Genomic DNA, 13,046 nt, shown 5'->3' with positions numbered 1-13,046 from the left:
AGGAGCACCATTATAATTATTTGGGGGAAGATAGGTTTGGAATTAGGAGAGGGTCCTGTTTGCCTAGGAAGGGCGGATTTATAATGTGAGCATCCATGCCACCTGCTCCATTGGCTCAAGCCAGGTGGTTGTCTAGGTTATTCCAGCTAAATGTAACTATAGGCCACATGTTAGCATGGATGACAGACCAGAGATTCAGCTGCTGTTAAGAAAGGAAGAGGGACAAAATCTTACTTAATTTCATATATACCTGGAAAAACTGGATGCCAGGTTGCTTTCCACCCCTGGGTCAATCAAGAAGGAAAATGAAGAGTATTTTTGCAATTGCAATTGTTGGCTGAGTTTCAATAAGCACAGCCTTGGTGTGGTGTGGAGAATATGTGTTTATCAGTTAGATAGTACATCAAATAGGTAGCTCATTATTAGTATTATATTATATATAGTATTATATTATTAGTATTGAATGACTTTGGTTTGCATACCTCCTTTAGAATTTACAATCTAAAAAAAAAAGATGATTATTTTCCTTTATGCTAATATGAAGAAAAAATGTTTCTGGTGTCTAGAAAGAATGTGGGATTGGGACTCATCTGTCCATATCCATATTTTTCTGCTAGATTAAAGAGGAAATTAGTGCTCCTATCATTCAGGGTTTTTGAGGAGGGCAGAGAATGCTGTTGCTAGAGAGCCCTGTGTATTCCATTAGGTCCTGAGTTTCTTCTCTTCCTCTGTGTTCTGCTAACCTCTAAAATGATGCACTGGGAATTTGACTGATAGTTTGAAGAGAAAGCAGAGAGGATGGTAAATGGGAAGGAATCATTCATTCATTCATTCATTAAGTCATAAATTCACTCATTCATTCATTCATTCAACAAATATGCTTTGAGCTCCTCTTCAGGGCTAAGTGCTATGGATTTTGAGATGAATCAGAAATACAGTAGTATCTATATTAATTTAAATTAATTAATTTAAATTAGCATTTAAAGCAATTAGTTCATGGAGTTGCTGACAAAACTTTCAAAAAGGAAATGTCATTTGAGCCTGGGTATCACTCCTCTACATAGGGAAGTTCTATGTAGAAAAATATGGGAATGGTAATTGCAGAGAGAAGGAAAAGCATTTTAAAGGCATGAGATTTGTGAGAATCTAATATAATCAGGGCATGACTTGGTTTCACATGGAGAGAGTACAATATACATATATTGGTATGGCTGAAATTTTTTATTCTAGTTTGTTAATCCCTTAAAATTCATTCACAAATATATTCATTTACCCAATTCATAAGCATTTTCAAGAACATCTATGCAAAGCCCTGCACAGATCCTGAAGAACTAGAGATGAATAATATATTATCCCTGCTCTAGAGGGCGGGGGGTTCAATCTAATGGTGGAGAAAGGTATATTTCAAATTGATATAATGAAAAAGAGGCCATAATGGAGAGGTGTATACAGTATGAAGTATGACTGTGAATGTGTTCAGTATGTACATGCATGTGTGTGTATGTGTGTGTGTTTTGCTCACTCACATGTGCATGCATGACTAGATCTGAGGATGTGAGTTATAGGGTCCCCTCACATATGTGGATGCCCTTTTCAGTTGTCAGTATGGAGCCAGGATGATAGTTTTTTCCAAGAACTGGATCAGCCTTTAGCTTCTAGGCCCTGAGAGCACATGCTCCAGGTCTTGAATCTCTGTATCTCTGGCAGGATCAAATGTTGAACTGTTTCCTTTATGAAGTCTTCTGGGGAGTCATGGACAAATTTCTTCTTAAGAACAAGCATTCTTGACCCCATCTCATTTTCATCCTGTCATTGGGATAATAGGAATAGCCTCAGGAGATGGTTGTGAGGATTAAAAGGCTTAATGCATCGTAATGTATTTAAATTATATACATGGTCAATGACATGTATACATATTAGGAATTATAACTGTAACAACTATTATCATATTTGTTGTATTGTTTTCACTGATACCTCAGACTAGCTGTATTAAATGGAATCAGAAACCTGCCTTGTCTCACCTAACATCAAGTATAAGAAGTTATTTTATGGGATCCCATAAAGCTTGCCATGTTACATGGGCCTTTCTACTTTCCCTTCACTTGAATGCTAAAGAGAGTCCATACTGAGCTAAAACTACCTTCCTATGATGTCTACCATTTTTCTTCAGAGATGAGTCTTCTTTTCATTCCATTATAACTTTTTAAAATAAGCAAGTATTGTTAACTTCTATGTGCCATTTTAGTGAGAAAGAAAGGGAAAATGTGACATACTTCTTGTCTTCAAAGAGCCTACCCTTTCTTTGAAGACATCTCCATTTACTTTTGGTGTTCATTGTTAAGGGACATACCAAGTTATTAAATTTATTTTAATATATGTTAAAGTAAAGAAAAATTAATGAAAATTTAATGGTCAGAGGATTCAGAGGAGTATGTTAAAGGATAAACATTTACTTATACATTCTTTTGTCCATCATTTAACTAGTTCATTTAAAAATTATTTTGGCCTTGACAATCTACCTTATGCCACATCTATGAGTAGCAGTTCACCAAGTAGGTAAGATGGCAAGGAAGGCAGTCCAAATGGAAAAAAGATCAAACACGAAGAGATCCCATAGAGGTGTGGGAGGAATGGCATAAAATTGTGTTAGGGAGTTGTGAGTAGCTCAGTATGAATGACACAAAGTGTTCAAGGAGGAAGAACTGGCTAATGATACCAGATCACAGAGAGATCTCGGGAAGTCTTGTGGACTAAACCAGAATATATAGATAGGGAGTGGTTTGAAGAGTCTTTAGCAAGAGAGTACTGTGAGAGCACATTTTTCTGGAAGCAGAAATAAGGCTATGATCTGGATGGCAAGGGGAAAAAGGAGGGTGGCATATTACCATAGGGATTATGAGCAAAGACTTGGAGTCTAATGCAAGCTCTGTGGATTACTAACCTTGACACTTCAGGGAATTTTTTTTTTTTTAAACTTTCTGACCTTCAGTTTTCTTGTCTGTGTAAAGGAGATGTTAATAAACCCTGGCTCATGGGGTTATTGTGAAGTTCAAATGATAATGCATATGAAACATTTAACATGATGCCTAAGACATAGTAAAAATATAATAAGCAAAATAAGAGAAAAACCAGAAGTGCATTACAAATGAGAGAGACATTTTTCCTACTTAGTCTCAGCTTTATTTTCCTCTCTTCTTTGTGTTACTTGAAAGTCTTCATGAAAATAAATAAAAATAAATAAATAAATAATTCCTCATGAATTTGACCTACTGAGCTCTTCTCAAATAGATTTTTATTTATATTCTTAGTAGAGTCTAGAAAATCTAAGCCCTGAGCAGCATCTTGCCTTCCTTGAATGATTACCCCAGGGCCCATTACCTCCACTCTGTCTGCAAATCAGGTTAGGCATCTGAACCACTCAGGAGAGGAGCTGAGACAGCTGCAGGCATTAGATGAATTCTCTTGATATCACATAATCAAATTTGGTGGAGATGGCAGGCTCTCAGAGTCAAGTTGCTAAACTTAGCTAGAATAAGAGAAAAACTGGGGTGATTGAATTTGAAGCATGGACCCTGATCAGATGTACTAGTTACTGAGGAGTTGAGAGCATCAGCATCATAACCTGAGGGGCCTATCACTGTAGGAATCACTAGCATGTGAAGACATGTTCACCTTGTGCTCAGATCTGTGAGCCAGGGCCTGAAGCCAGTATCACAGACCATTGTTGAGAGACCTTCAGGCCACTTTCAATTGGCATTCTTCTTGAATGTAAATCTGGAACACTGAGACTAAGTTATTCCACCAGCCTCACACTCCTACATTTTGAATCATATCACACATGTATACCATTACCTATTATTTCCATAGCCTCATCTGCACTGGTCTGATCTTGGTTTTCCACTGTTCCCTTCTCTATCCAGAACTTACCCCCCTTTCCTCTGAAACTCAGTTTTATGGTTAATAATCTCATTTCTCAGTCTTTTAGTCCATTGCTTCCTTTACCTGTTCTCTTAATCAAAAATGCTTGGTGCATGATACTTAAACAATGAAGTAAGACCTGATATGGAGGTCGTTATTCCTCCCATTACCCTCTGAAGAGCTTCTCGTTCTCTTACTCCATGTACAGAAATATAAGGAGAAGATGACTTTTCTCTTAACTCCCCATGCACCTTCCAGGCCCTTATTTCTCTATCTCATCATGGGTAGCTCCAGCATTTCAAAACAGGAAAGGTAGCAATCTCTTTAGAAAGGAGGAGTGCCTAGGAGGGCTTGTCTTAAAGTTATATTTATATTACAAGAAGATTGTTGTTACCTGTGTATTTATTTGTGATGGCTGTGGGAGTAGGAGGCAAATGGATTCTGTTGATGGGCCCAAGGACATCCGTAGACAGCCCTTGATACTACCACTGACATTTATGTGCAAAGCCCTTTCCTTTTTTGTTTAGGCTCTTCTCTATACTGCTCTGCCCTCCTCAGCACGTTCAGGTTCTCGACCATTATCAGACTTTATGTCCCATCACTTCAACCACTTTTTTCTAATATAGTCAAATCTGTCTTGTTTTCTACACCTGTGTAGCTACTAACCTTCTGTCCTTCTGACCACTATCATTGATTCTATGGACTGACACAGTTATGATAGTTAACCTCTTTCACTAACTTGAAAGGTACCCCTTTCAAGGGGCTTTTATAAAGCCCCTTTCTGGTCTAGCTTCTGCCTTCCTCTTCAGACACATTTTCCTGTGATTTTCTTTCTCACTCTTTGTGCTTCAGCCATGATGAATTCCTTTCAGTCCCAGCATTTTACTTGTTCTCTCTTGCCACCTGGATTTTACACACACACATATCTGGAATGCCAGAAGTTCATAATTTATCAAAAGAGATTATGGAGGAGTGTTCTAGGTACTGGATTTGGAATCAGAAACAAATTTGAGTCTCAGTTCTATCATTCTCTTGCTTGAGATTGTGAGTGAGTTCCTTGACTTTTATGAGTCTCCATGACCACATCTGCAAAGTAGGACAATACCTATCTTGACCAAATAGTTATGAGAATTAAATCAGGTACTCAATGAGCCCCAGAAACAACCAATACTGATATGACCACATATTGTGCATGTTCTGTTCATTCCTTCCTTTCTCTTTTCTCTCATTCTTCTCTCAATCCTTCTTTTCCTTTTTTCCGTCCTTAATTTTTTGTCTTCTTCCTCTCTCTGCTTTTCACTTAATGTTTGGGTGAGATTCACAAGATCCAGGGCTACAGGCAAGAAATTCAAGCAGATGTATGTACAGAATTAGTATCTTGGCAACCTCTTCTCTTTCACAGGAAGCCCACAGCCTTACTGCTCACCCTGGCTACTTAGGCAGCCTCAGAAAGACACCAAGGTAGAAGCAAGATTCTTCAACAAACTGCATGTTCTAATGCTCTGGGAGCTCTTAACAATTTTCTTTCAGTAACAGGCTACTGTACCTGGAGCCACCACCAATGTTTTGTCTCAACCTCATCACTTACACCCTCCTCCTCCCACTGTCCTCTACATCCTCCTGTGTCTCATGCCTTCTCAGTTGAATGCCAAGCCCCTAAAGATGAGCCTTGCATCCTTCATCCACCCTGCCCTCAGAAAAAAACCTGCCTCTAAGGAGCTTCCAAACTGATCCTAGTGAATAAGACTTAAGAAGACATCAATAAAGAAGCAAGAATTACTGAAAAATGTGGGAGCTGAATGGGCCTGGAATTGTCAGTGGATGACCATAGAAAAGACAGAGTTTTAGATGGATTTTCTAAGATTAACAGGATTTTGAAGGCACAGAAATGAGAGACATTCATTGTAGGAAAACAATGTGAGTAATTTGGATGTCATACAGCATGAGAGAGTACAGTGACCCTATGGTGTGAATGAATGTAAAGAAGTTATGGGAATTATGACTGGAACATTTTGCCTTTTCTCATGTATATGTTTCAGAGTTCCTTATTAAAGAATGAGCGTGATGACTTAGCAAAATTGCCTACACAGTATATTTGAAGCAGTATTTCCCAAAGTGCTTCTGTGGAAAATTAGTGTCATGGAATGCTCTGTAGAAAAACAATAATAACAATTTAAAGAAATGCTGAATATTCTTTCCTCCCCCTTAAATATTTACAATGCATATTAGCTTATTTTAAGAAGGTCTGAATTAGCCTTATAGCACAAAAACCTGACTTCCCTAAGAAAAGTAGGCCTCCCCTATTTATTTCAGCATAATATCATAGTCTTTAGTTGTCCTCAAAAGTCTGTAACTGTGGGGTGCCTGGGTGGCTCAGTGGGTTAAGCTTCTGCTTTCAGCTTAGGTCATGATCTCAGGGTCCTGGGATTGGGCTCTCTGCTCAGCAGGGAGACTGCTTGTGATCTCTTTGTCAAATAAATAAACAATCTTTTTTTTTAAAAATGGGCAGAAGACATGAACAGACACTTCTCCAATGAAACATACAAATGGCTATCAGACACATGAAAAAATGTTCATCATCACTAGCCCTCAGGGAGATTCAAATTAAAACCACATTGAGATACCACCTTACACCAGTTAGAATGTCCAAAATTAGCAAGACAGGAAACAACGTGTGTTGGAGAGGATGTGGAGAAAGGGGAACCCTCTTACACTGTTGGTGGGAATGCAAGTTGGTGCAGCCTTTTTGGAGAACAGTGTGAAGATTCCTTAAGAAATTAAAAATAAAGCTTCCCTATGTCCCTGCCATTGCACTATTGGGTATTTACCCCAAAGATACAGATGTAGTGAAAAGAAGGGCCATCTGTACCCCAATGTTTATAGCAGCAATGGTCACGGTCACCAAACTGTGGAAAGAACCAACATGCCCTTCAATGGACAAATGGATAAGGAAGATGTGGTCCATATACACTATGGAGTATTATGCCTCCATCAGAAAGGATGAATACCCAACTTTTGTAGCAACATGGATGGGACTGGAAGAGATTATGCTGAGTGAAATAAGTCAAGCAGAGAGAGTCAATTATCATATGGTTTCACTTATTTGTGGAGCATAACAAATAGCATGGAGGACATGGGGAGATGGAGAGGAGAAGGGAGTTGAGGGAAATTGGAAGGGGAGGTGAACCATGAGAGACTGTGGACTCTGAAAAACAATCTAAGGGTTTTGAAGGGTCAGGGGGTGGGAGGTTGGGGGAACCAGGTGGTGGGTATTAAGGAGGGCACGTATTGCATGGAGCACTGGGTGTGGTGCATAAACAATGAATTCTATTATGCTGAAAAGAAATAAATTTTTTTAAAAGGGAAATTAATTTAAAAATTTTTTAAAAAGAATCTGTAACTATATTGTGTATTATTGTTAATATTTCATTGCCTGCTTCCCCACAAGAGTATAGATTCCGTGAGGACAAACGTGTTGCCTATCTTACTTACCATTATACCTCAAGAATCTAGTACAATGCCTAGGCATAGAATAAGTGCTCAAAATAAGAGTAAACAATGACTAAAATCTTTGTTTAACTTTGCATTGTCCAAACAGCTAATAAAGGATAGGGCTGGAATTTGAACAAAGTGCTGCCAAATCCTGGTCTCTTTTTGACCATAGATAGTATGATTGTTGTTCCCAGGTACCACATGGAGTTCTTGATGTTATAGTTTTTCTTTTTCTGTTTATTACCTTTTGAAGCTTAAATGATTATCTGAAATGCCCACATTTTTTTGTTTGTATCTTCAGGCAAAGGCTGCCACCTAAAAATGTTTACTACTACCGGTGCCCGGACCATAGGAAGAATTACGTGATGTCCTTTGCATTTTGTTTTGACCGAGAAGAAGATATTTACCAGTTTGCTTACTGCTATCCATATACATACACGCGCTTTCAGCATTACCTTGACAACCTGCAAAAGAGAAACATGGATTACTTCTTTCGGGAGCAGCTGGGTCAGAGCGTGGTAAGGCCTACTCAGAAACAGGCAGCCTTGGGGTAGGAGCTTAGCAGTGGGTTTTAATAGAATGCAGACAATGGATATTGATGCTTTGTAGGTGCTCTAGAACTTTTAAGAATGATTATTTTTACTGTGCCATTCTTTGCCTCTGTGGCCAACAGTAAGTCACAGAATAAGATATGAGACAGATGCTTGTTCTTCTGAATTGAAGCTGACAAGACTTTCTAACAAGATACAAAAACTCTGGTGAGAAAACAAGGAGGCTCCTACCAGGTGTCACAGGCATGTTAAAGGCATGAAAGCATTTTATGAGTTTGAGCCTCTGAGATAAAAAAAATTCATTAAAATATGTTTGTGTTTTAATGAATTCAGCTTGCCTTCAGTGCAGATTAACAAGTGGTGTGCAATTTGGCTATACTGCCCACGACATGTTCCATCATTGTCCTCCATCAGTTCCCAATCTTTCTTCCCTCCCAGGTTTAGTTCTCTGGGTCTGGAGATTTCAGTCTTACAGTCTGTATTAGTTTCCTATTGCTTGCATAACAAATTGCCATGAACTTGGTGACTTACTACAAACACAAATTTATTATTTTATAGTTCAGGAGAAGTCTGAAATTAGTCTCACTGGGCTAAAATCAAGGTATCAGCAGGTCTACATTCCTTTTGGAGGTTCCAGGAGAGAATTTATTTCCCTGTTCTTTCCAGCTTCTAGAGGCTATTTGCATTTCTTAGCTTGTAGTTCCCTTCCATCTTCAAAGCCAGCAATGGTTGGTCAAGTCTTTCTCATAATGCATCACTCTGACACTGAATCTCCTGCCTCCCTCTTTTTTTTTTAATTGAATATTATTTTTTTTTAATTTATTAATTTATTTTCAGCATACAGCATTCATTGTTTTTGTACCACACCCAGCGCTCCATGCAATCTGTGCCCTCTATAATACCCACCACCTGGTTCCCCCAACCTCCCACCCCCCACCCCTTCAAAACCTTCAGACTGTTTTTCAGAGTCCATAGTCTCTCATGGTTCACCTCCCCTTCCAATTTCCCCCAACTCCCTTCTCCTCTCTATCTCCCCATGTCCTCCATGCTATTTGTTATGCTCCACAAATAAGTGAAACTATATGATAATTGACTCTCTCTGCTTGACTTATTTATAAGGACCTTTGTGATTATGTTGGGCTCATCCAGATAATCCAGGATAATATCTCCATCTAAAGATCTTTAACTTAGTCACTTTGGTAAAGTCTCTTTTGTCATATAAAGTAACATATTCATAGTTTTCTGGGATTAGGACTTGCACATTTTGGGAAAGGCGTGCATTGTTCTGCCTACTATTGTTCTCTGTGGTCAATGATACATCAGTTACTTATAATGAATAAGCAGGTGATTAATTGTTTTTATGTTTCTCTCTTTAAGAATTGTGGGCTGTGCCCCTAAAATAGGCATATTGAATACTTTAAAGATCCTAAGTGAGGATACTGATGGAATTGGCAGAAAATACTAGACTCAAGTTCTGATACATGTTGGTGGAAAATTGGGGATTGTGAGTTCCACCTAGAAGGGAGCCCCACTTCTAAATGAAAGCTTTCAAGACAAGGCTCTTTAAAAGATGTAAAGTCTAGTAAAGAAGGCTTGTGTATGGCTCAGTACTGAGAGCCAAATCTGATCTTAAAAGCTAGTGGTCACAATGATGTTCTTGTAGTCTCAGATAGACAGAAGTATGCACTAAGATTTTGCAAAATATCTTCCCTTAACTCTGTCTTCCTAACAGTGGTTCTGGTGGGTGCATGTGTATCTGGTACCTATATATTTCTAATTGAAAACTGGGACACATGGTGTATTAGTCAGCATGCTAGCAGGAAACAGATGGCAGCCTCACATTAGGATAATTCAAGGAGAGCTTAATAAATGGCCTATTTACAAGGTGTGGGCTGTGTGTAGGGAAACCACAGGATATAGTGCATTTCCCTGGGGCTAGTAACAGTTCAAAGGGTGTGAAGGGAAGGAATGGTTACCAGAACCCAATAGTAGAGAGCCACGTAGTGGGCATCCTTGAGTGGAACAGTGACCTTCAGTTGAGGAATAAAGTTAGCCTGAGATGACCCCACAGGGAGGGGGCTGAGAAAAATAAATGCATAGAACTCATTCTCTTACTTCCCTCTGATTTCCTAATAGGGTCCTTTTTGACCAACCCCACCAGAAGTCAGAAGACAAGAGAGCTCATTGATATAGTCCATACAGATAAGCAACCCTAGTCAGTGGAGAAAATAGAGAAAGACAGAGAGTGAATTGAGAGAGGCAAGTAGAACATATTAAATACATATTGATTGATCAATAATTTATTATTGGAAATAGAGAGATTATCTAAGATAAGACTGTCAGAGAAATTCTGAGATGAGTGTTCTCCAGACTTGTGAATTGTGATATGAGTTAAGATGGTGATAAGTTCATTCAATACTTGTGACTTCTAATTTTAAGGGCAGGATTTGTATATTTCATTCCTGTATCCCCACAAGCCCCTTCTTAGATTTATGCCAGGCAGAATGTAGGCGCATACTCAATGGCTATTAAATGGATTATTGAATGAATGGAAAAATGAATCCAGTGTGGATCCAGGATGGAATTTTAACATCATATCTGTGTTTTAGACAGAGGATGAAGAAGATATGGAGAGAAAGGAGAAGATACAGTTACATAGCACTTTCTCTTCTATTCATTTCATAGAACTCCTATCTACTATTCTCAAAGAAAGGATGAGACATGAAGTCTTTGTTCTGGGTGGTCACATTTCCAGCTAAAAATTGGTATCCTATAGATACATAGGAAAACTGATATTGAATGACAACCTGATATCCCTGCCACAAGAAGCCTGAATTTTGTTTTCAGCTCTAATACCAAATTACTCATATGACCTTGAATGTTACTTATCCTTCCTGGGGACAAGTTTTTCTTCTATAAGATGAAAAAGTTGGACTTGAATGGTGTTTTCAAATTATTCTTTGAGGAACTCCTCTGGGGGAAAAAAAAAGAGAGAGAGAGAGAGAGAGAAGCAAGTTGAGACCCCTGTCTTCAGACTTTGTGAGGAGCACTGGGGGATATAAAACAAATCTTGGTGTTCTTCCAGAAATGTATTCTATACCTGAGGAAATAAGACATATTCAAACAGTAATATTTTAAAGCATATAATTAAGGATCTCATGAGTTGTTAGAGAGTTAATGGTCAGACAAACCATTAGGGAGAAGATAGGCTTTAAGCTGAGTCTTACAAGATGGGTAGAAATACTAAATACAGAGTTGAGGAGAAGACAGCACAGACAGCAGGATACAGCCAGCCATTGCATGGTGACAACTGGTTAGAAGTCTGGTTTGGTTAGAATAGGGAATCTTCCTCCTAGAAGATTGGGATAATCTTCTAGATTGAAATATCAGGGCCAAATTCTAGAAAGATTTAATAGTCATATTAAGGAATTGGAGGGGGTACTTGTAGATGTGGGGTCAAGTACCTTATGCATATCATCTTGCTTATTTCTCACAAAAGTTGTATGGAGTAGGCAAAATTATCCCGTTTTGGGTGATAAATAATCTAAGGCTAAAGAATGAATTACTTGGGGTGCCTGGGTGGCTCAGTGGATTAAGCCGCGGCCTTCGGATCAGGTCATGATCTCTGGGTCCTGGGATTGAGTCCCGCATCGGGCTCTCTGCTCAGCGGGGAGCCTGCTTCCCTCTATCTCCCTCTCTGCCTGCCTCTCCGTCTCCTTGTGATCTCTCTCTGTCAAATAAATAAATAAAATCTTAAAAAAAAAAAAAGGATAAATTACTTACCTAGAGTTATATGGCTAGTTCATGTCAGAGACAAAGTTTAAATCTATGGCTTCTAACACCACATCTTCGTGTTTTGATAGACCACTGACACTTTCTACATAGGACCAACTGAGAGCCTCAGTAGATTAAGAGATTACCTTATCCAAAACAGCATTTTAAGAAATTAAAGTTAATGGAAGTACAGGGTATACCTGTGCTGGCCAAACTGTTTTAGGGAAACTCTATGGGTTGGACCTCAAAGCATGTGCCAGAGACTTTAAGGCATTCTGGCATACTTTTGCAGACAGGACAATTCTTCATTACCAGTGTATTTGGTATGGCTCGTGTCTGAAGACACAACTATAATTAGTTAATCCTTATTCCAATTTAGAGGGAGGATAATTATAAGTGGGAATGCTAAACATGCCAACTTCCAGATCTTAGGGAAAGTAGGCAGAAAGCAAGATTTTGAATAGTGCTGGAACTATTAATCACCATGTCCATAGCTACTATTGCTACAAACTATGTCATCCAAAATGGCATCTTATTTCGTTATTCACTACTGGCCCCTTCTAACCTCACCAAACAAAATCCCTTTGAACATCCATCAATGCTGCAATCTGACATTTAAAATAAATATATTATGTGAAAATTTTTTGTTGTTCCTGTTATCTTAATTGTTCTTGTCTTTATTGAGGTATAATTAATATACCATATAATTTATCCATTATAAGGTTACAGTTCTATGATTTTTAGTAAATTTACAGAGTTTTATACTATCACCACAATTGTTTTAGAACAGTTCTATCATCCCAAAAAGTTCCTTTGTTGATGTTCACTTCCATTCCCAACCCTAGCAACTACTGATCTTCTCTGACACTATAAATTTGCCATCTCAAAATTTCATGTAAATGAAATCATTTACATCCAGCATCTTTCACTTAGCATTATATTTTTGAGGTTTAGCCATTGTGTACCATGTATCAGTAGTTCATTTTTAGTGCTGAATAGTATTCTATTGAAAAGATACATACCACGTTTTTTTTTTTTTTTTATTCTCTAGTTGGGGCTATTATGAATAATGATGTTATAAGCATTCATGTGCATACTTTTGAGTGGACATGTGATCTGCTTTCTTTTGGTAGATTTCTAGGAGTGGAATTATTGGGTCATATAGTAAGTTCCTGTTCAAATTTAAAAAAAGAAAAGCTGTGGGCACCTGGGTGGCTCAGTTGGTTGAGTGACTGCCTTCAGCTCAGGTCATGATCCTGGAGTCCCAGGATGGAGTCCCACATCTGGCTCCCTGCTCAGCAGGGAGTCTGC

The 13,046-nt window shown here is 38.5% G+C and overlaps 1 protein-coding gene and 1 long non-coding RNA gene across 4 annotated transcripts in view; one reads left to right on the top strand and one right to left on the bottom strand.

Annotated features, from left to right (window-relative positions):
* The window catches only part of LOC309843112, a 1,054,942-nt gene that overhangs the window by 189,613 nt on the left and 852,283 nt on the right, over positions 1 to 13,046 (bottom strand). The window lies entirely within an intron of this gene.
* Positions 1 to 13,046, top strand: part of AGBL4 (AGBL carboxypeptidase 4) — a 1,624,959-nt gene that overhangs the window by 1,107,745 nt on the left and 504,168 nt on the right. For all 3 annotated transcript variants that reach the window (XM_082688347.1, XM_082688346.1, XM_082688345.1), the window contains exon 5: positions 7,712 to 7,928. In XM_082688347.1, coding sequence (XP_082544473.1) covers positions 7,712 to 7,928 — 217 coding nt within the window. The remainder of the gene's footprint in view (positions 1 to 7,711; positions 7,929 to 13,046) is intronic.

This window comes from Mustela nivalis (genome assembly GCF_964662115.1).
Source record: "Mustela nivalis genome assembly, chromosome: 10".
Lineage (NCBI taxonomy): Eukaryota > Metazoa > Chordata > Mammalia > Carnivora > Mustelidae > Mustela > Mustela nivalis.
Note: the sequence above shows the minus strand (reverse complement) of the source record. Positions and strands in the feature narration are given on the sequence as shown.